Raw genomic sequence first — 23,572 nt, 5'->3', positions numbered from 1 at the left:
AAATCCTCCCCACTCCACCAAGAGTGTCTTTCCGCCGTCCACCTAACCTTCGTAACCTCTTGGTTCATCCCTATGAAATCCCCAAACCACCTTCCCTACCCTCTGGCTCCTACCCTTGTAACCGCCCCCGGTGTAAAGCCTGTCCCATGCACCCTCCCACCACCACCTACTCCAGTCCCGTAACCTGGAAGGTGTACACGATCAAAGACAGAGCCACGTGTGAAAGCACCCATGTAATTTACCAACTGACCTGCCTACACTGTGATGCATTCTATGTGGGAATGACCAGCAACAAACTGTCCATTCACATGAATGGACACAGGCAGACAGTGTTTGTTGGTAATGAGGATCACCCTGTGGCTAAACATGCCTTGGTGCACGGCCAGCACATCTTGGCACAGTGTTACACTGTCCGGGTTATCTGGATACTTCCCACTAACACCAACCTATCACAACTCCGGAGATGGGAACTTTCCCTTAAATATATCCTCTCTTCCCATTACCCACCAGGCCTCCACTAATTTCAAGTTGCCGCTGGTCATACCCCACCTGTCATTCAACATCATCTTTGCCTCTGTACTTCCGCCTCGACTGACATCTCTGCCCAAACTCTTTGCCTTTACAAATGTCTGCTTGTGTGTCCCAAGGTAAGGCTTTCCACTCTCGGGATTGGAATGACTCATTACACTCTCCCTTAAAACCCACATCATTTCGTCTTTCCCTCTCCTTCCCTCTTTCCTGATGAAGCAACCGTTGGTTGCGAAAGCTTGAATTTTGTGTGTATGTTTGTGTTTGTTTGTGTGTTTATCCACATGTCAGTGCTTTCATTTGGTAAGTTACATAATCTTTGTTTTTATATATATATAATATATATCATGGAATAGCATCATTTCATGCAGTCTTCCTGGTCATAGTTTTTTGGTTTGTGTTGGAAAGACGTCTCAGTTGTTGACAGTAAATGTTAGCAGTGATGTTACACCTTGGGGAGGCAATTCCTGCACACCACTCCATTGCTTTTCCAGCAGATACACAACATTATCTTTTGTGGATGCATGCAGGTTCTTGTATGGGTAGTTGCTGCTTTGTTTGGGCTCAGCCATTCCTTTTCTTCCCTTATTTTTGCATAGAGAGACCATTTCTTGTCACTAGCAATGATACAGGATAGGAAAAGTTGGTGCTCTTCACGAACCAATTGATGATGAGCACGTAGATATGGCTGTCTGCTGATTTTCGCAATTTTGGCTTAGAGTATGCAATACCCATACCCCAGATTTTTTTAATCTTCCACATTACATGCAAATGTCGCATGATGGTGGGATGTTCACAGTTTGTCGCATTTGCCAGTTTGCAATTACACTGACATTGATCATTGTGGATTAATGTGTTTAAACAATTTTCATCAAACACTGAAGGTCTTCCTGAACCTGGAGAGATCCTAATGTCAAAACGATCCTCCTTAAAACAAGGAAACCATTTTCTTGCTGTGCTTCGTTCGGTTGCATTGTCCGTATACATAACACAACTGTTTCTGGTTGCCTCCACTATTGTTATCACTGAATTGAACAGAAGAATACGTTAGAAATGTTCAGATTTCTCCACTTGGCACTCTATTTTATAGCATCCACAGCTTCACTTGCTATCTTCAAATGACAAAATGACAACTCAGATAGCAACAGTGAACAACATATGATGACAGTTGATAAATAAACCCATAGCAGCTGCACTACCAACAAACAAAAGAAAAACTCTATGAACTTGCGCATCAACATAATATTTCTGCTTTAGTTTTAATACTGGACTTGATGGACCCTCATTAGTGAGTTCCCGTAATTAAATAAAATATTAACTCTCTGAATTTGAGAGTGAAAAATATTTTGGTAACTCTTTTGCAGGTGTGAATGTCTTGAAGGCTTTGAAGGTCCACAGTGTGAGATAATTTCTGTTGGATTCTATGGTAATGGCTATGCTTTGTACCCATCCTTGGATGCTTGTGAACAAGGCCATATTTCACTGGAACTTACACCACATTTGGATGATGGATTAATATTTTATGTTGGACCAGTTACTCCAACTTCTGGTCATAATGTCAGAGGTATCTATTAAATATTAATTATTTCATGAGAAAAATTGTAATAAATTTCAAAGATTGGAACAGATAACTCCTAGTAGAATGATACTATATTATTAAAATATATTAATGTATTTCCTTACTGCACCAATTATCCATTTTGTGTATTGTGTTCTTTAATTTAGTACATGCATTAGTAGATACAGAATTTAAAAAAGTAGTGGAAAAAGTATTTGTCAGAGGAGCAGAGGGTCTGTATATGTTGTAGAAGTGCAGCAAGTTAAACAGAGAGGACAATTGTCTTATATTCATTCGTTTATTAATGCAGGACAGTGATCAAGTTTAGAAGTTCATAACAGCTTTATTTATCTTATCTAACTCTTCACATGGGGTAAAATTGCTGGCAGCAGGACTTCCCATTACTTACCTTCAGAAATCACAACTCCCAGCACCGATGATGATGATGATGATGATGATGATGTCGATGTCGATGTCGTCCCATACTCTGAGGAGCATAGGGGACGATGCGGGAGACATACACTGCTGTACAAGGCAAGGTCCTAGTGGAGATGGTTTGCCATTGCCTTCCTCCGACCTTAATGAGGGTGAATGATGTTGATGATAAAGACGACACAACACCACCCAGTCATCTCGAGGCAGGAAAAATCCCTGACTCCGCCGGGAATCGAACCCAGGACCCCATACGCGGGAAGCGAGATCTGGAATGAGGAAGAAGGGAGGCAAAAGTGAAGAAAATGGTGTCGGGAAGTGTATGAATTTGAGCACTGTACCAGATCAAACTCAGAAAAGATATAAGGAACAGAGCAGGAATTAAAGCTGGTTAGAGCAATAAGAGAAAAAGTAAAGTTGGCAACTATTGCAGATAAGGAATAGAAATAAGTGCAGAGAGAGAGAGAGAGAGAGAGAGAGAGAGAGAGAGAACAGGGCTGAAGGTATTTGGTGGGGTGGGGATGAATAAGTAAATAATAATAAGAATTTTATTATTATTATTATCATCTTGCACACCAGTATAGGAGAGAAGAAAGAGGATGGAGTTAGGCTGTACTCAGATTAAAATTAGTTTGTGATTAATGTTTAAGGAAGTCGAGTGGTAGGGACCAGCAGCCATCCAATTGTACTTTTTTCTTGAGTGCCATATGCTCGATGTGTTGCTGTTTTTTTTATAGGTATACACAGTGCCTTGTGAAATGTGACTGGCTCAATGCTGGCAACTGTCACCCACCACTGCAGTCAATCAATCACAAAGTAATTTTAATTGGAGTATAAGAGGGTGGGAAGACAAGATAAAATGTTGGAGATAAATTCCTATCTCCATAATTCAGGAAATTGGCACTGCACGAGAGGATCCAAATGGCCCACATGGTATAGCAGTTGGATCTTTCGAGTCTTGCTCTAGTATGGACAGTAGCTACATAGTGGACAGCCCATGGGCAGACAGTTCTTCTATGTCCAATCATACACTCTGCCAATGTGGTATGCTTTTCACTGCAGTAGACAGCTTTTAATGGTCACTTCTCTGCCATTTTTAATCAGCCGTGAGGCTGCACATGTATGCAGGACACAACACCAGTAGGAAGTGCCCACTGCAGTGGATTGTGTGCATTTGCACCCTCAGGACTGATTGAAAACTTCACTTTTTTGATCATTAACAGCTGTCCACTGTATTGGGTGCTGTGCATCTAGGTGTAACATTGCAAAGCGATATGGTATGGAATGAGTGCATCACATTGGTTGTAGGAAAGGCAAAAGCTTGACTTCATTTTATTGGGAGAATTCTGCAAAGTGTGTCTCAGGAAGATGATGCTTTTTTCATGAGTCACTATTGTGGAAATTTAGAGAATGTGCATTTGAGGCCGACTGCAGAATGATTCTATTGCTGCCAATGTACATTTTGCAAAAGGATCATGAAGATGAGATGAGTGAAACAGGAAAGGAAATTACTAGTTTTAGATGTGGTACCCTCTGCTATGGACTGTATGATGGCATGTGGTGTATGTATGTACATGTAGATTTACATGTATGTCGATAATATTAAGGAAAGATAATCATTTCAGCGTTTTACTTGAGAAGGTTTTAGCTCTGGTGGGATAATCTATTAAGGCACTGAAGTTCTGGATGATAGTGGGTAACAAAAGGCAAAGTTATAATCATTGTCTAAATTTTTTTCTGTTTCCAGTAAGGTGTTCAATTCTTTCTTTCGTGTCATTGTTTGACACATTTATGGCCTTTTTCATGTGCCATTATCTAAAATATGATGTATTCTCCATAAACTGCATTAGTACTGACAAAGTGTTTTTTGCATGTGCCCAGTGATGAAAATTTGAAATCAACCAGCTTGAAATGTATTTGTGTATGATTTGTAGTCTTCATGTTCATAATCAATGTAATTAGATAAATATGTTAACTGCTTTTTTTTCTCCAGATTTCATGGCTTTATACCTGGAAAATGGATTACTTCGGCTGCTAATGGACTATGGATCGGGAACAGTATCAGTTGAACAAAATCAAAAGCTAACTGATGGAAAACCTCACTTCATTGATATTCTTTGGAGCAAAACGGTAATAAAATTATTATGACAGACTCCTGGATAATCATAATTAACATATTTAAGGATTGAATTGTATTGATGCCATGATGTTTCTATCACTTGAGTAAACATTGCTAAATACAAGTTAAGAATTAAATACAGCAGAGAATAAACATATGTATTATTTTTGGCAAGCATTGAAAACAGCATTTGGAATACATGTGCCCAAGGCATATTCGAAGGGGGAGTTGTCAGGAGAGTAAATCAGAGATAGCACATTGGTAAACAATGTACCAGCTTCTGTTACGAGATAAAGACAGAGTGAGAAGTAAATATATATTATGACAAAATTAATTAATGGTGCAATTAAGAATTAAGACAGAAAACTGCAGAAAAGAAAAGAAAAAGAAAATATCATAATACATGAAAATAAAAAGTACAATCTTATGTTAATCTCAAACAATTACCCCTACCCATCTCCTACCTGTGCAATAATTCACACTGCAAAAGTTGCCGCATGCAGCAACCCCACTACTACTTACTGCAGATCCAACACTGGCAAGTCTTATGATATTAAAGGCAGAGCAGCTTGTGGAGCCAGACTTGTTTATCAGCTACTTGTGTCCAGTGTGCAATGTTCATATAGACATGACCACCACTGAACAGACGAAGCGCATAAATGGGCATAGGAGAACAGTCCATCTTAGGTACACCCAGTAGCCAGTTGTTGAACATGCTCCACTGCTAGACTCGAAGGACCTGAATGCTTGCTAAACCACACAGGCTTATTTGGATCTCCCCACCACACCTGGTAAGTTTCCCTGAACTCTTCACATGAGAACTTGCACTCCAACACATCTTTAAATCCCAAAACCCTGCAGAACGTAATCTCCTTTTCTGATCCCCTCCCTCACTTTTTTTTTCCATTTTCGTTTACTGTGACTTCTTTCTTGTATCCTAATTCATAATTCCACTATTCATTTCTCTCTCCCTCTCCCTCTCCCTCTCCCTCTCCCTCTCCCTCTCCCCTCTCCCTCTCCCTCTCCCTCTCCCTCTCCCTCCCCCTCCCCCTCCCCCTCCCCCTCCCCCTCCCTCTCCCTCTCCCTCTCCCTCTCCCTCTCCCCCTCCCTCTCCCCCCTCCCTCTCCTCCCCCCTCCCTCTCCTCCCCCCTCCCTCTCCTCCCCCCTCCCTCTCCTCCCTCCCTCCCTCTCCTCCCTCCCTCCCTCTCCTCCCTCCCTCCCTCTCCTCCCTCCCTCCCTCTCCTCCCTCCCTCCCTCTCCTCCCTCCCTCCCTCTCCTCCCTCCCTCCCTCTCCTCCCTCCCTCCCTCCCTCCCTCCCTCTCCTCCCTCCCTCCCTCCCTCCCTCCCTCCCTCTCCTCCCTCCCTCCCTCCCTCTCCTCCCTCCCTCCCTCCCTCTCCTCCCTCCCTCTCCTCCCTCCCTCTCCTCCCTCCCTCTCTCCTCCCTCCCTCTCCTCCCTCCCTCTCCTCCCTCCCTCTCTCCCCCCTCTCTCTCTCCCCCCTCTCTCTCCCCCCTCTCTCTCCCCCCTCTCTCTCCCCCCTCTCTCTCCCCCCTCTCTCCCCCCCAACTGTCAAAAGATCAAACTAAGTTCTGTGTGAAATCAAACAATGAAAAATCCGTGCTTGAATAATGACAGTAATTTGAAAAAGATAGATTGCTACACACAATATAGTGGAGATGTTGACTTGCAGACAGGCACAACAAAAAGGCAGCGAAACAAGTAAGCTTTCGACTGAAAGGTCTTCCTCTGGAGTAAACAACTCACACAACCTCTGGAGTGAAACACACACACACACACACACACACACACACACACACACACGTAAATGTAACTAGTGCATTCATGACCAATGTCTCTGGCTGCTGAGGCCTTGGCAACCAGAGACAGTGGTCATGTATGTGAACTGCGTTTGCATGAATGTATATGTTGTCCACTCCAGAAGGCCTTTTGGCAAAAAGCTTACTTACTTAGCAGTCTTTCCATAGTGCCTAACTGTGACTTAACATTTCCATTAAATTGTGAGTAGCAACTATACTTTTCATAATATTCTCAAAGTTCAGTGTGAGTATTATGTGACTCAGTAGAATGTTGCTTGTTTCAAAATTATTGCATTCCATTGTAAAATGTCCACAGCAATAGGAAGCAGTCTACAAAAGTTTTAAATCTCCTTAAAAAATTTCTTATGAAATGAGGGTGCAGTATTATAAATTTAATATTTAATGGATGCCTTTTGGTGAAATAGGATGTGTGGCAAATTTGTGAATGACGTAATTTAATGAAGTTATAATAATGTTTCTTAAGTACCCTTGCCTTGTCCCTCAAAAATGTCTGTTCACTGCACGCACACACACACACACACACACACACACACACACACACACACACACACACACACACACCTTTCCTGCCCAAACAGACATTTACCTTTGCTGAACAATAATTTCATATGTGCTTGCTCTTTTATGTAAATATGGCTTTAAATTAAATACGTAAATCGTAAATGATTTCTGTGATCTATACTTACTTGAATATATTAATCAAGTGAGATTTGACTAAGCACTTGTAATATTTTTGGATCAGTGTTTTAAGGTCAAATCTTGTTATTTGGAATCAAGCAGATCAGATTAAAGCTGTATTGGACTGGATGAAAAATCCTCTTTCCTTTTTCCCCTTTAAATACTGGTGCAACGTGTGGTTGTAACTATTGACCACAGGGTTGATTTCAGAAAATACTCCTCTTCTAAGAGGAAAATTTGAGATGGTTTTCGGTTTTGTTGCTCTACTCCGATGTTGCTTTCATTGGTATTTAAGAGCTCCTTACTTGTTTGTTATTACCATACAATTTCAAATAAAATTTTAGTTGTTGGCCACATTCATAGAGATTTCCTTATTTATTTCAGACTATTGAGCTGGATGTTGACCATTGCCAGATGAGCTCATGTGTGTCTTTTAAAGCTCCTGTACCACCAAACGAATATCTCAATGTGAACGGCCCATTGCAGCTGGGTGGAACTTTTACAGACCTAACTGTGATTGGTGCAAGACTAAACTGGACTAATTTACCTGTAATGGAAGGTTTTGGTGGCTGCATTCGTAACCTTACATTTAACGGGAAGGTGAGTAATATATGGATTTTACCAATTACATTTCATCCATTAGTTTAAAAATTCTTCCTATCATATTCTCTTTGCCCAAAAGAACTATTTGGAAGGCAGTTGTCGTTATGGTTGTCCTGAGGAAAGAGCTACATATATTAATGAATGTGGTTTATTTCAAATGTATTTTGATCATGTAATGCTCAACAGATGCTTCATGACAGTAAGAGCAGAGAGCAAAAAAAGAACATTACACTGACAGCAGTTACTTCGAAGTTTAATGTCACTGATACTTTATTTGTGGAAATGGTGTCGAAGGAGTCTGTTTATTTCTTGACTTGTAAGAACTGTTTGGTAGAGCAGGACTGGAACCCAGAACCTCGCCCTTCTGCAGACAATCTTTACTAACTGAATTATCTAGGCGCACCTCACATATCCTCACAGCTTTACTTCTGTCAGTACCTCTCCCGTACTTTCCTAATTTCACAGAAGCTCTCCTGCGTGTCTTACATGTCTAGCACCCCAAGAAGAAGTGATATGGAAGAGAAATGGCCCAAAGGGTTGTTTCCTGAATGAATCCTTCGTTCTTCAGTGGGATGTGCACTGTTTTGAGCTTTCTGCATGTCTGGTCGTCTGCAAAATAAAGGATATTTCAGAGAGGAACCTGAAACAGATGCACAGTTTCAATATAGCTGAAGACAGGGACTAGGGGAAGTTTAGGCTAGGTGGACTGTGAGGACAATGGATGTGATAGAACAACTGTTATTACCTATGCAGTTTAGAGGAAATGGAGCAGTTGCAGGGGGATGAAAATGGTACTACTATTGAAACAGTTGTTGAAGTTATTGGTGTTGTGATGTGCACCACATGCGAACTGGGTGTTGAGATGGTGGTTGCCTCTTAGTTTCACAGTGGGCTGTCATGCGGATAGACAGCTGGTTAGTTGACATACCAGATGCAATGCCACAAAATAATGGCAGCATTTCTGTCATATGATGACATTGCTTTTGCATGTAGCCCTACTTGGAATTGAATAGAAGATATCTACGACTCAACTGATGCAGGAAGTGGTGGGTGAGTAGGTTTATGGAAAAGGTCTTGCAGTTAACTCATCCCTACAGGAGCAGGGTAGGCAGCAAGTATGACAAACTTTAGAGCATGATAGTTCAGGTGAGAGAGAGAATATTAGTGAGGGAGAGGAGGGTTATTTCTGTGTATGATATCCCCCATCGCAGTCACAGGAGACGTACAGTATAAACCCACTTTTGCATTCATGGAATTAACATGTTCCCATTGTTTACAACATTTTTTATCATTCCTGTCAAATGTTTTATGTCCACAATGTTAATTCACATTTGCTTTGCGTCAACCTATTTATAATTTTTCCGGATTTAGACTTTATGAAAAAATGCTTGTGGGGGGAAAAAAACTGATGTAAAATGATGCTGGCATGATGTTGGCCATCAAGTAGGGTGCCCTACTTAGTGGTTTTAAACTGGTAAATGTGTAAAAGTTGGAACTGTTCGTGTTGCATCTCCTGCCACTGCCAGTCTCTGCTCTGCATGGTGGCTGATAGGAGTAACTAGGTTCATACAAATAAAGGTATCCTGACCAATTACGACAACGTCCAAACTGTGTCTACAGCGCATGAACAGTTCTGTGATTGTTGTAATTGTCGTCACACCTCTGTCGAACCATATTTAGTGTGTTCTGTCTTTTATCCGCTTGTAGCGCTAGTTGGCACCTTCATTTAGTTTGCATTGTTCCAATGTTTTTGGTTTCAACACGGTGTGAATTACATATATTCTCATGCTGAGCAAAACATGTTTCAGGGATTTACTCTCATTGTTAAGAGTAATATTTACATATGTATTTTTTGTGATGTTACACAAGAAGCGTGTGATCGTTTGCATGTGTGGGGCTTTCTACATAACTAGGAAGCACAGTACCGGATAACCTCAAAAAGACAACTACAGTTAAAGAGATGCAGAACAACACATACGCAAACAACTCGCGAAATACCTGCTTGAATATTTGCACTTAATATGGAGGAAAAAATTCTCGAAAAGCACTGTGATAACCTTAAAAAAATTTGTAGCTGATGCAGTGTGTCATTATTTAAATAATAAATGACAGCTGCAGCCATTCCAAAAACATCTATAATGATATGTGAAATTGAGTCAAATGTTCCTGCTTCCCAGTTATCAGTTCCCATATCAGCTGATTTATTAGATAATAAACAATTGTTAGATAATAAACAAGTCCCTGGCATGAGTATTTTGACGCCTGTTATGTACACATACATAAAGTGTGAAAATGCAGGGGGTATCCTATACATAACTTTTACAGCTTAAAATGTTATTTCCCATGATTTACATTTTCCCACATTTTACACAATTTTTTGAAGTCTCTTGAAAAGTGTAAAAGCGGGGTTTCATTGTGATTGAAGCCTGAATGAAAGAAGATACTTTTATGGTTCAGGTGATCAGGATGTTCTCTGTCTGTAAAGGTTCTAACCAGTAGTCAGTATATTAGGACAATTCCTGCTTCTCACTGCAGATGCAGCACATGTGAGAGGAAAGGTTCTTAGTGAAGGTACTTTTGATGTGGAATGTGGCAGTTGCTAACATAGTCGTAGTGTCAGTGATTGGTACATTTTATATTTACAGTAAATTCTATGGTGTATTAAGAGAGATTAAGATCAACATTAAACAGGATTGAAAAGTTGAGTTGAAAAACGCCAGGTAAAGTGGATTCACAAGTTAGTTCTGAGGTTCTGGAAGAAAGAATTGTGGCTGTCCTTGGTGTGGAACCAGTCATTGGCAAATCTCAAACTGACAAGGTATTTTGTGTGTTAAATGAACAGAAGCTGTTCCTCTAGATGCCCCATAAAGTTGGATGCAAGAAGGCATGATAACAGTACCCATATCAGTTCTTCAGATGTGTTTGTAGATGTTGCCATCAGACAAGAAGTAATTGAGTGAACATGTGTTTCGCCAAAAGAGTAAGGAAAGGAGTGCTGGATAGGTGTCCAGACATTAGGGCAATTGTGATTCTGTGGCAGCAAGGCCATGGACATATGGGATGTTTATGCTGTGGGGCATAACATTCACAGACAAAGCAAGAAATCTGATATAATGGGGTAACAAGATGGAGGTTGTGGAAATGTAGTGCCAGAAGTGATTAGTTTCTTGAATCTAGGACTGCAGACAATTGGTTGGAGGTGACAGTAGGTGAAGGTGAAGCACCTTTCTGTGAGAGAATTGCAATTTTTGACTTTGGAAGTAGGTAAAAGTGGTTATAGGCATTATTATTGTTGTTGTTGTTGTTGTTGTTTTTGTTGTTGAAGGTGGTGGTGGTGGTGGTGAATTCAGATGATTGGTTTTGAGAAGTAGTTAGAAGCCATTTTGGGCTTGTGAGATGTGATCATAGTGATTAGGTTTTAAGCAGAGGGGTCAGAAATTGCATGAGACACTCAGGCCAGTAATTGTCATGGTTCATGGTGCCCTTATCATAAGGAAAAGTGATATGTTCAGAACTGATTTTATTTTAGATGATAGCTGTGTGGGAAGGGTTATGGGAAAAGATAATGAAGCCAAATTGGAGTTCAGGGGTTCATGGAAGGCTATTGTGTGGTCAATGGTAGAAAGAGTAATAGTTGGAGGGTGACTGAAACTAATCAAAATAAAGTTCATTGTTAGTTCCAGTAGGATGGGCAGCAAAGAAATGCTTTCACTGAAGGGAGTGAATACTAGGAAACATTTAAGGAAGAGTATGTTGAAATGATTCGTAACTACGATGAAGAGAAGATTTTTGGACTGGTAGACTTTGTAATTGGGGACAAAATGTGATAGAAGATGTATTGAAAAATAAAGAAGCAAGGATAGAAATAATTTTAGAAAGAAATGGGTGATGCAGTAATAGAGAAGGGTTTCAAATTTTTGAAGGGATGTGTAAGAGGTGTGCAGTGTAAAAACGAGGGTAAGTAATCATTTTATACACACACACACACACACACACACACACACACACACACACACACACACACTGGGATTTGTGTGTGTGTGTGTGTGTGTGTGTGTGTGTGTGTGTGTGTGTAATTTTAATTGAATGGATATTTGGTAAGTGAGCTACTGTTATGTAACACAGCATGTGTCATAAAGAGAGGAGAAAAAATATTGACAGTGAAAATAAATAGAAGGGAAAGATAGCAGTGTCAGAATACCTGTGTGTGTGTGTGTGTGTGTGTGTGTGTGTGTGTGTGTGTTTTTGTCTATATATATAATGCTGTCACAGATATTGATTTAGTGGTTTCAGTACATCTTTACTTCTTTGTAAAATGGAGAGACTAAGCATTTCATAATTTTGTTCCAGACATACAACTTGGGCATGCCAGGTGATGCTAAAAATGTGGATCCTGGATGTAATCGTGGGTTAGCAAAAGCTGTTTCATTTGGAATTAACACCAATTTCCTTGTGGCGATACTAATATGTATTGCAATATTCCTCAGTAAGTATACTACTGCTGCACACATTTTAAATAATGTTAACAGAAAAGTAGAATATGCCATAGAATAAAAAAATTGAAGGGGTTTGGCGTCATTGGTTATTCTTAATTTGTAAAATATTTGTTTGCAGTTATATACTTCCCTTGCTTATAAACAGTAATTGTAACATATAATATGTTGTCCCCTTGAAATTAATAGTGAAATAAATATGTTTCAGTTCTGATCCTGGCAGTAGTTGTGCAGAGACGCAAGTCTGATGACATGTATAAAGACACAGATGACATCAGAGAAAATATTATTAATTATGAGGATGAGGGAGGTGGTGAGGGTGATATGACAGGTTATGATCTGAATGTTCTACGTTTCATGTATGATGGACAAGGTCCAAATGACAAGGCTCCTGTTAAGGAAAACTTGAAGAAGAGAGGTAACATTTTGGTTTTTCATTGGCAAAAGTGACACAGCTGTTCAATTTCTTAGTCATTGGTTCCATACAAATGTTGTTAATTTTTTACTGAAATAATAATTTCGATGTACTTTGTCAACAGCACCAGATGAAGTGCCAGATATATGTGGATTCTTGGATGGGAAGAAAAAAGTCTGTGACAATGACCCAGAGAGTACGCCTTTTGATGATGTCAGACATTATGCATATGAGGGTGATGGTAACTCATCAGGCTCATTATCATCATTGGCATCTGGTGAGTAGAGGCTAGTGTAATTACATTTGGTGGTGTCTATGAATATTAAATGAAATTGCAACAGTTGTTTAATCCATTTTCATGATTCTAAAGTTTCATTGTGTTAGCTCTAATAGTTTTTTCCACAAAAACTATTTAACAAAACAACTGTATACTGATGCTGGGCAGGAAGTTGCATGTTATGAGGAAATTATTTTTAACACTTTCACAATGAGCTCGTAAGGCCGTTGTGTTGTGCAACCCAGGTGCCAATTATCGATTGGAAACTGAAAACTAATTGCAAGAATATCTGGTTACCTTCCCTTTGTCAAGTGATATCATTCACTTACAGAATCCAGCATAATTGTAGTGTCTGATGGAACCAGTGCATTTTTATGTTGTTGTTAGACTTGTGTACTACTCTTTCTTAAAATTTTTGACACCAACATCTCACAACTTCTTAAGTCACAGAAGATGCTCATATTTCATGTTCTCTTTATGGCTGCAACCAAAACTGGCATTATTAAGCATGAGAACAGGAATCTTAATAAAGAAAATAGCCAACATTTGATGGATTTATCAGAAAATGGATTTCCAGCGACAAATTCGGCAACTGAGGAGCAGCTTCCAACTAGAATGCTTCAAAATGACAAATTTTACAAAATCTGATGACAAAGCGAGTTGGAAGGATACAGCATGTTTTATAAGAATTACCAACTGCTCAATTCAGCCTATATTTTTAAAAATTTTGTTCTTTCTAGCTGTTATTGTTTTCAGACAATTTGTCCATCGTCAGAGTAATTTTATCAGTTGTTGAATATTTAGAATGCTATGATGTCCTACAGTGGGCAGCAAATTTAAATTGAGGTATATTCAAAATGAAAGTCAAGGATAAATTAAAGTTACAAAGTGAAGAATTAATTAATGGTCCAGGGTACCATTAGAGGGGGAGGGATTGAGAACTGGTTGTGTTGAGATTGCAATAGATTTATTTTCATTTCAGAATGCTGCAAAATGTTATTCAAGAAAGTATAATCCATGGCTGCAACTAACATGTAATACCACGTATTTTAGTCTGTAAATAAGTTTCTTATCCTGACAGTACTTTTAACTTTTTTTTGTTGTTGTCAAAATTGTTATTAATCAGATGATTTAAAGCCTCGCTCTTTTGCAGTGTGTGTTGATGTTTGAGGTACCATGCATCCATAGTCTCCCCCTCAGCAGTAAGCCTCACATGTCTTGCCTTGCGGGGTGCGTTTTATTGGCAGCACATTCAAGCCTTGTCTACATGTGTTCTGTGAACCTGCAGTGGTAGGGTGGAGTAGTAGTGTTCTGTGTTTGTTGCAGCTGTTAGGTTGTGTTGCTGTCTCATTCTTGTGTAAGCTGATTGTAGTGAGAATGCTAACTATTGCAGAGAGAGTGGGGTTACTGGAAGTAGTTTTCCATGCAGGAGGATACTTAATAGAGCTTGTGAGGTATTTTCCTGCTTTGAGGTGTCCACACTGTGACACAGTAAGCAAATTGCAAACAATAAGTTCAGTTCATGATGCACCACAAACTGGTAGGCCCACAATTTTACCAGAATGGAAGCTTGACGACATTTAGGGCATCGTGTTGCAGAGTTCAAGAAAATCAATGAGGAGATTATTGCAAGAGGCTAAAGTCTCTCGTATGACAGCACATAAGGCATTAATCAAAGAATCGAGAGTGTATGCATATGGAATTACTGCTGTGCAACAATTACTTTATATGAAGCAAATAGTGTATTGTGAATGTTTACAGTGATTTGTTAACATACATGGAGTTGCTGATTTAGAGTGAACCTTTTTCAATGATGAGGCTTGGTTTCATCTATCTGAGTACATTAATTCCCAAAATTCACAACATTAGTTGCCAGAAAATCCACATGCCTTAACAGAAATGTCATTGAACCCAGAGAAAATGGGAGTGTGGGTTGCCATAATGTGAGCACGAATTATAGGGCTGATTGTTTTTGATACTACCATCACTTCTGATGTCTATTGTTCCAGGATAATTTGTCCATTTATTGCCCTCCTAAATAAAAATGAGATCATTCAGTCTTGCAACAAGATAACACTCCTGCTGATATTGCACACCGGTCCCTACAACTTTTGGATGAGATCTTTGCGGACAGAGTAATTACGAAAGGTCTCTGGCCCCTGTGCTCACCGGATCTGTCTCCACCCAACTATTTCCTTTGGGATGTGGCTAAAGCATTTGTGTATCAATATAACCCAAATACAATCAATTAAAAGAAGACAGCAATAATTTATTATCTGCATTTGATTACATGTGAAAGATCAGTAAAGGTGTTCACAAATAAATGTAAATATTTTGAACTATGTGTTAAAGAAAGAAGAAAACATTTCCAGCATCTGCTGTGGTATTGATGAGTATAGTGTATTTAGTTATAATTAATATAATTAATTAATTCCATTGTTTTAATTGTAATAATGCTGAACAACTTTTTGTGCTCTGCAAAGCAAGACACATGGAGATTGCCGTTGTGGAGAGAATTTGCAGACACACTGTAGATCAAATATTAACTGTCGAGTATTATTTTAAAAAATACTATATGTCAACTTTTTTGGACCAGAAAGCTTCAAAGTGTCACACATGAAGGACAAACTCAGGCCTAAAATACATGGGTTTAGTTGTGAGGTGCAGCCTTGAATTATTCTTTAATTCTATGTCATTCAAGCCGATACTGATTTACATCCATTAGAAAACTGGACACTCAAAATACTTCAGAAAACCAAAACTATTGAGGCACAGGGGCTGTTACAATAAATGATTCTTAATTTTATATATTGGTTGCTGGGGGGGCAGGGGGGGGGGGTTTGCCTTTCAAATTTGAGCTGAGATTGCCAGTGTTTTGTTTACAGTCATGTAAAAGAGCAAAACGAAGTAATACTGAGTAAAAGCTTGTTGAAGGTAACTGAAAACTACGCAGCCTGAAGTTCTATCAAACCCTACTGTTAGGTGTCAGCCCATACTCTTGTATATTGGTGCCGATGACTTCTGTTTCCATTCTTGCTTGATATACCATTTGTGTTCTTTCCCACATTTTATGTAAGGATATATATTTGACAATTGTTACTCCACTTGGTATCTACAGTGTTCATTGTATCTACATCTCTGTTCTTACGATGTGTTGGTAGTTAAGTGTCTTTGGACAATTACAGTCGGCTTATGATAATTCCAAGTTCAAGCAATCCCAGAAAAAGTTAAAGTAATTGGGAGATAAATTTAACAAAACTTTGATTAATCAAGGTGGAATCAAGAAAAAATAAAAAAAAGCTTGTCACCAATAAAAATGAAGTTAAAAAAATAGTAGTATAGTTTGAATAACATACTTCTTTGTAAATGGAAGCAGAAAGTAACAGGTAGAACTTAAATGAGAGTTTATTTTTGTACCTATTATATTAATTTTTATTTATTTTAGTATTTGAAACAAAAGATCAGCAAATTGCTAAAAATATATATGAAAACAATTTTATTTTGTAAAAAAATTGATATTTTTTTGCTTCACTGTCTTCCAGTGTGCTTTGTAAGTGCATTGACTATTATCATCAAAGCTGAAAACATGTCGTCATTTACTTCATTCAAAGGATGTACATGCACAACATTTTAAATGACATCAGAACCATAAAATCGTCAAATGTTACATTTTATCCTAAGTTAGGTAAAAAGCCCCAAGTATTGTGGAAACCCAATTTAATTGCTCTGCTCTCCTGTTGTTGCACTGATTCTGTGGCTTCTTGATAAATCCACATTTCTTTAAACATTTGCTAATCATCAGGGTAATATCCTTTCATGCTTATATCAGCTTTAGTCATCTGAATATACAAAGTTCTACCCAATACCATCATCACTTCTTTACAGTACAAAATTTTGAAATTCTGAATTATTCTCAAGTGAAGTGGTTTTAATTTAGAGTTGCTGTTTGTGGGGTAGCACATTATGCAGAAGTGATGGGTTTTTGTGAACTGTACAATTGTTCAGAAAAAGCACGATTTCTGACTTCCATTTTCATATTTGTGTCGAGGCTCAACACCCACTCATTGAACAAAGTTGTCATTGACACCTTTTTGTTGAAGCAATAAGACACAGGAAATGATTTGATGCCTGGAAACATAAAGGATTAGCAAGTTTTGCTATAAAGATATTTTAGGTTCTGAGGTATATCTACATTCACTTCAAGCAGAATGCAGCTTCTTTGCCATGACATTATTCATCTTTGAAAGCCAATGTTCAGTCACAAAGACACTCAAAAAATGTCCCATTTTATTGTATTGAAAACATCAATGGATGGTAACTTGCCAGCAGTCATACAGGTCAGTGAGTCAACCCAAACTAATGGTGAACCTCTCAGTGCTCAGATTAATAGTGAAATATTTAGCCTTTTCTTTAAATGTATAACTTCAGACATTTAAGTTTCTTCCTCTAAATTGACTAAGCTTCTTCCATAAGCATTCTGCAGAATGTGGAAATTTACCATGCCAGGTCCACTTCCTGCCTCCATGTGGCTCATTTTCAGCAATATAATATTTCTGCTTTAGTGTTGTTGACAGTGTGGATGGTAGCATCCCAAAAGTTTCCTCTGCATACTTTTGTTTTTCCTCTGCATACTTTTGTTTTTCCTCTGCATACTTTTGTTTTTCCTCTGCATACTTTTGTTTTTCCTCTGCATACTTTTGTTTTTCCTCTGCATACTTTTGTTTTTCCTCTGCATACTTTTGTTTTTCCTCTGCATACTTTTGTTTTTCCTCTGCATACTTTTGTTTTTCCTCTGCATACTTTTGTTTTTCCTCTGCATACTTTTGTTTTTCCTCTGCATACTTTTGTTTTTCCTCTGCATACTTTTGTTTTTCCTCTGCATACTTTTGTTTTTCCTCTGCATACTTTTGTTTTTCCTCTGCATACTTTTGTTTTTCCTCTGCATACTTTTGTTTTTCCTCTGCATACTTTTGTTTTTCCTCTGCATACTTTTGTTTTTCCTCTGCATACTTTTGTTTTTCCTCGGCATACTTTTGTTTTTCTCTGCAGCCCATGGCCTCAAAAACCTACTTCTTTTCTATTGGAATCAAACACTTTGACGAATTTGAAGTCATAGTACAAGAGGTTTATGTACTGTGTTCTAGTGTACTATGTGTCATTCAGTAAACAACGTAGTATCAGGAAGAGTTGAATGATGACACAGTTCAATTGTCGAGTGTTAGTCACCAGTTTAAAGTTATAGCATGTTTGGAGCATCACTCTGTCTGGACAACTGCTTCTGTTTCTCAAGTGTAACGAAATGTGTGGCATTTATTTGATTTACAGAGGTTGTTTGTAGGGGCCAGATAATGAGTTAGATTTACTGAGAAATTTGATATGTTGAGGTTCAGATTAGCAAGAGTTTACTGGATTAGTGAACTTACATAAATGTTCAGCAAACAGTGGAAGAGAGACAGCAATTATCTTGTGTAATTGAGAAACCAGCCTGTGCAAACACAGACAGAATATAGTAGATAAATGACAGATAATTGTTAATGAAATTGGGAACATACTAATGTTTTAAAGTTAGGATCAGTTTGTCAACTCTAGAACTCTTTGTATGAATGAATAACTGTCCATTGACTGGTCTCAATGCTTATTTGTTAAAATGTTAGTGTTATTTATCCAACAGCAGCAGTTATTGCAGCTGTACAGTTGAATGTATTACTGAGAAATACCATCATCATTCATTTTGTTGCTCTTCATAGTAACTTCATAATTGATTTAATGGTGTGACAATGACTTGTGTTAATGCCTTTCTGGATATTACAGGCACAGATGATGGCGACCTCGATTTTGACTATCTCTCCAGCTTCGGCCCTCGTTTCCGTAAATTGGCTGATATGTATGGCGAAGAGCCTAGTGATGAGGAAGATGATACTTTCCACAATCCTGCATCAGAATCGTGGTGCTGAAACAGGGATTTGTACTGGCTGGCACAGCTAGTAGGGACCATGGGTGCAACTGTATGGCAGCAAGCTCCAGTGAACTTCAGAAGCTGGTGGTAAACAAGGGCCAGCCGGTAGTTTTTATCAAGACTGACAAGCATCCTCTATGGTGCTGCAGTTGTACTGAAATGACATATCATTTCAGTGATAACTAACATAAACTTTCTGTGTTATAAATTATATACTACTTGTGCAATAACAGATTGCATGTTTTAACGTCTGATGCATAAGAAGAAACAAATGATGAGAAGTGTTGGGTACATTGAATGAAGTGCCAAATAGTAAGTAATTGCGGTGTATTACTTGTGAAAAATGGGGGCAAAACTGCTGTGGAATAATGGTTGTTATTTTTAAATGTTACATCATTTGTGTTACTGGGATGTCGCTGCAGAAAGTAATCCAAAAGTTAGCAGCAGATTTTGCTTGTAAACATTCCATATAATTATGTTAACTGCACAACTCAAATCTTCATTGTCCTATGTAAGACAGTTAAAGTACATGTGTAGAACACTTGACTGAGAGACTCAGTTGTGAAACAGTGTTGTTAAACTTAAAAAAAGAAAAGTCAAGTGTACTCAAGTATTGAAGAAGTTTCTGTGAATGTTGGACTTGAAGGTTTGTTCTTGTTTTTATGTTTACAGGCGATATTAGGAAAATATATTTGTATTTAATGCTGTTGTGCACAGCCACATCAGATTTATTTTGTGATCATTCCATAGATTGAATGCTTTATTAATTTATTTAATGAATGAGGATTAATGCAGCTGAACTGACTGTGATGACACAAATTACAAACTTTTATGTTAGGAAGTAATAGTATTTAAGGCACAAGATTCAGTAAATTTTGTTTGACTGAAAACAGTATTTTATATTGAAATATTAGTTAGAATGCTGTATGCTTTGATAAAAAGTTGAATTTATCATATTTGCTGTGTGAAAGTGTTCTATTGTACTTAAACCGGAAGACGATACTGTGATTTTTTTTTTTTTTTAATAGTATGGAGTGTTAATCAGTAGCATGTGATGTTCATTTGCATACCAAAGAAATGTGACAGGTAACTTGAAGGTATCTTTAAAAGGTTTCATACATTTCAGATTCACAGTGACTGTATAGTCCTGTCATAAACATGCATAAAAAGAGATGTGGACTAGTTTGAACACTCTAGAAGATTTTTTAAAAGACATTGTTAGTGAAGTACTATCCTTTGTATTACTGTGGGGAAAAATACTGCAACAGTCAAGTTTATAACAGTGAAGAAAATTATTGCTCTGGAAATTCAAAACCAAGTGAATGATTCCCATGTCATCAGTACTTTCAAAGCGGAAAAAAGGCCTTTGTAAGAAGTCTGAATTCATGTGTTGGGTAAAATACACTTTTTTCCAGAATAATGCCTGGTATTGTTTCATTGTGTTAGTACTATGTTTGCAAGTGATGGATAACTGATACGTGTTACATTTGTAATGCATATGTTTCCTCACTCTGTTGTCTAGGTAGTTCTGGAGTAATTGTTAAGATTCTCACAAAGTAAAATATTGCTATGTGCCTTTTACTAGCTTTGAGACAGGCTGGATAAGAAATATCATGCAGCAGTTCATAATTTCATTTTCTACTGAAGAAAGGTAAAAAACTATCATGTGTGCGAGAGAGAGAGAGAGAGAGAGAGAGAGAGAGAGAGAGAGAGAGAGAGAGAGAGACTGATTGATTGATTGATTGACTGAGTCTGTGATTACAAGACAACTCTGAAAATTTTTATGAGGGCATACGTTCGTAAACAGACATTAGAATACAAGGTTCTGTGAATTAAAGTACGCCCATGATAATTTACATTTTCAATGAAGCACCTTATAAACTGAAAAATGTGATAATTATTACATTGACAAGTGAAAAGAAGGCCACAAATGTTGAGAGTTTTTAATTGATACTGGAATTTGTGTACAGCTTTGTCATTCATAATAATTAGTATACAAAGGCCTGTAGAATTTAACTATTGTTTCTACATATGATAGTTTAGCATATACAGTCACAGCATATCATGCAGCATATATTTGTGTGCACTTGAAATTTTTTTATTGGAAGTTGTGTGATGATACCAAAAATTTAAATATATGCTTTAAAACTATATTTGTGGACAGTAATTAATTTTTTTAAATGGTTGCTCAAACTAACTTTGACATAATTGAGAGGGAAAAATGGAATGTAATCAGTTAACTACAGGCAGAATTTCGAAAGTAAAAGAATCAATAAGTTACTGTTATTTTTTAATTCAAAGGCTTGTTACTGTTGTATATTGTAATAAACAGGAATGTTAAGTGACTCAACTAAATTTAGTATTCTAATAATGTACTTTCAGGATAACACAAATTCATTGAGTTATTTTGGTAAAAATGTGGGCAATGTTTATTGATATTTTTCTGCATGAATTCTAATTTGAGTACAAATATTTACATTCACTAATTTGTTGCAACTTGGTATAAATCTAGTATTATGATGATGATGATGGTGACAATTACTATGCCAAAAATTGTTGAAATATTAAATCTGAACACAGTAAAACAAGTAAAATTAATAACTGCTTTTGTGAGAAATAATTTTTGAACTAGTTCAGGTGCCTGTAATTAGTTGACTGTACTTTTGAATCAGTTGACTTGAATCTTAATTCACAAGTATGCTTGTTGCAGAGAAAGTAAATTTTTACCAAGTAAAGTAGTGTTTTCAGCTACAAACAGTGAATTAATTTAAAACATATGTCAGGAACTTCTGTCAAATTTTCCAGCATTTAATTGTACGTACATTCCAATGGAGAGGACTGACACACATTATATATATAAAGGTTTTATGTACTATTTTGAAAAAGTGAAAGTGATTTACTACCTTGTTGTTATTGTTTCAAGTTGTACTTTCCCATCAAATAGATTGCAGTTTTGTTGTAGGTCATACAAGTTGTACTTCACTGGAAATTGTGGTTCAGTTCTGAATTTGGCAGATGTATTTTAATTTAATCTAAATGCGATTTATATTTTAAATCTTAAGATGTAAGCCAGTGCCATCTGCAGAGAATATGTTATTTGTCTTTTAAATATTGATGCTTATACAGAGAACTTGCTCTAGTTGTAAGTTTCCACTTGTAATACCACATTTTAACAGCTTTTTAAAACCTGTCTGTCTTTCACCTGTCAGTGCATGGAGAGAGAAGGAATTTGGACAAAAAGTTCACGCATCATACTTATGAAAACACATTAGCATTATAGGGGCCAAACTGTCAGAGTGCTAACAGTCCAGATCTCATGTTGTGCGTGTATATGGGTATTCAGATTTAACATTTTTTGTGTGTGTGTGTGTGTGTGTGTGTGTGTGTGTGTGTGTGTGTGTGTGTGTGTGTGTGTTAGAAGAATGCCAGACTTGTTTACAACTGACCTGAGTGTGAGTATTTTATACTGTAAATGTTTTGATAAATAAGAGTTGTGAAGTTTGTCTTGCTGCTAATATTGCAGTATCTTCCTGTGTAATCAGCGATATGGCACGCAGTAGTGTAAAGGAAATTCACGAACGCATTGTTTTTGTAATAAGCGTGACTGCAAATTGTCCTACAGTTGTCCCATATTTTGTACTATTGTCACATAACTCTGAATGTTTTTCATGTATATTTAAAAAAAAAGTGTGCATATTGTAAATTGCCTTATACAATGGCCTGTCTCATTAATGCATTTATTTTAGTACTGTAATAATAAGTCATTGTGATTTGTAGTTTTCTTTTCTGTTTTACGCATCCCTCTCCATTTATTTGACTCAAAAATATTACTGTTCTCCATCAAAAGTGTGTGCAAAAGTGTAGTTCTACAGGAAGCAGCAGAACGAAATCCTTCATTTGGAAAGCTAATAAATACCATAAAAAACATGACTTCCATTTTGAGAAGTACAGAGAATGCCATTTATGTCAACACATTTTTAACAAAACGACATTCCATTCCTGGCCATGAAATTGATAGGCTAATTTAATTCATCTCGATTGTTATTCATGCACTTAAGAGCCTTTTGAGGTGTACAAGTTGCAACTTTTTGTGGTACTGCCTCCTTTGGGTACATTGTATACCTGTACTTTGAGGTAAACCCTTCCCATCCGCCTCATAGAAAAAGTTCCTGGAGGGGAGGCGTGGGGGGGGATGCAAATATGGCCAACAAAATCCCCACCAGACAAACATGCCCAGGAAATATTTCTCTCAAAATTTAAAGGTAGCCGCAATATGTGGTACCTGTTGCATGATCTTGCTGAAGCAATACGTCTTCAGCACCATGATCATAATGATTGTCACTTAAAGTGGGCTGGAAATGTTATTAACAGAATAGATACTGTGATTCTTCAAGCTTTCCCAGCGGATGTGTTGTAAATAGTCTTCACGGGTTGCTGCTGCATCATTTTGTGCAAATTCCACAATATTTCCTCGGAGCAACTGTCTGATATCTTCAGGTGGTTCAACCTTGCTGGTGGCTAGGTACAACTGACGGTATCCACACATCGACGCCCCGTTTCTTGAATGCGCGTGTGAAGAATGCGCAGGCACAGAAATTGCACATGCGCAATGATTTGCAGATAGATGGTGCCATATTCAAACTCCCTCTGCCGAAAATAGCAGCGAGGCTCACCTG

General features: G+C 37.8%; 1 protein-coding gene across 1 annotated transcript in view; it reads left to right on the top strand.

Moving 5' to 3' along the window:
• LOC124804024 (DE-cadherin) overlaps nt 1-22,672 on the top strand; it is a 628,442-nt gene extending 605,770 nt beyond the window's left edge. Inside the window, exons 20-26 of the mRNA XM_047264719.1 lie at nt 1,893-2,092; nt 4,512-4,648; nt 7,537-7,752; nt 12,106-12,241; nt 12,457-12,666; nt 12,788-12,940; nt 18,752-22,672. Coding sequence (XP_047120675.1) covers nt 1,893-2,092; nt 4,512-4,648; nt 7,537-7,752; nt 12,106-12,241; nt 12,457-12,666; nt 12,788-12,940; nt 18,752-18,894 — 1,195 coding nt within the window. The 3' untranslated portion in view covers nt 18,895-22,672. The remainder of the gene's footprint in view (nt 1-1,892; nt 2,093-4,511; nt 4,649-7,536; nt 7,753-12,105; nt 12,242-12,456; nt 12,667-12,787; nt 12,941-18,751) is intronic.
• The last annotated feature ends 900 nt before the right edge of the window (nt 22,673-23,572 follow it).

The sequence above is a fragment of the Schistocerca piceifrons genome, chromosome 1, assembly GCF_021461385.2.
Source record: "Schistocerca piceifrons isolate TAMUIC-IGC-003096 chromosome 1, iqSchPice1.1, whole genome shotgun sequence".
Lineage (NCBI taxonomy): Eukaryota > Metazoa > Arthropoda > Insecta > Orthoptera > Acrididae > Schistocerca > Schistocerca piceifrons.
Note: the sequence above shows the minus strand (reverse complement) of the source record. Positions and strands in the feature narration are given on the sequence as shown.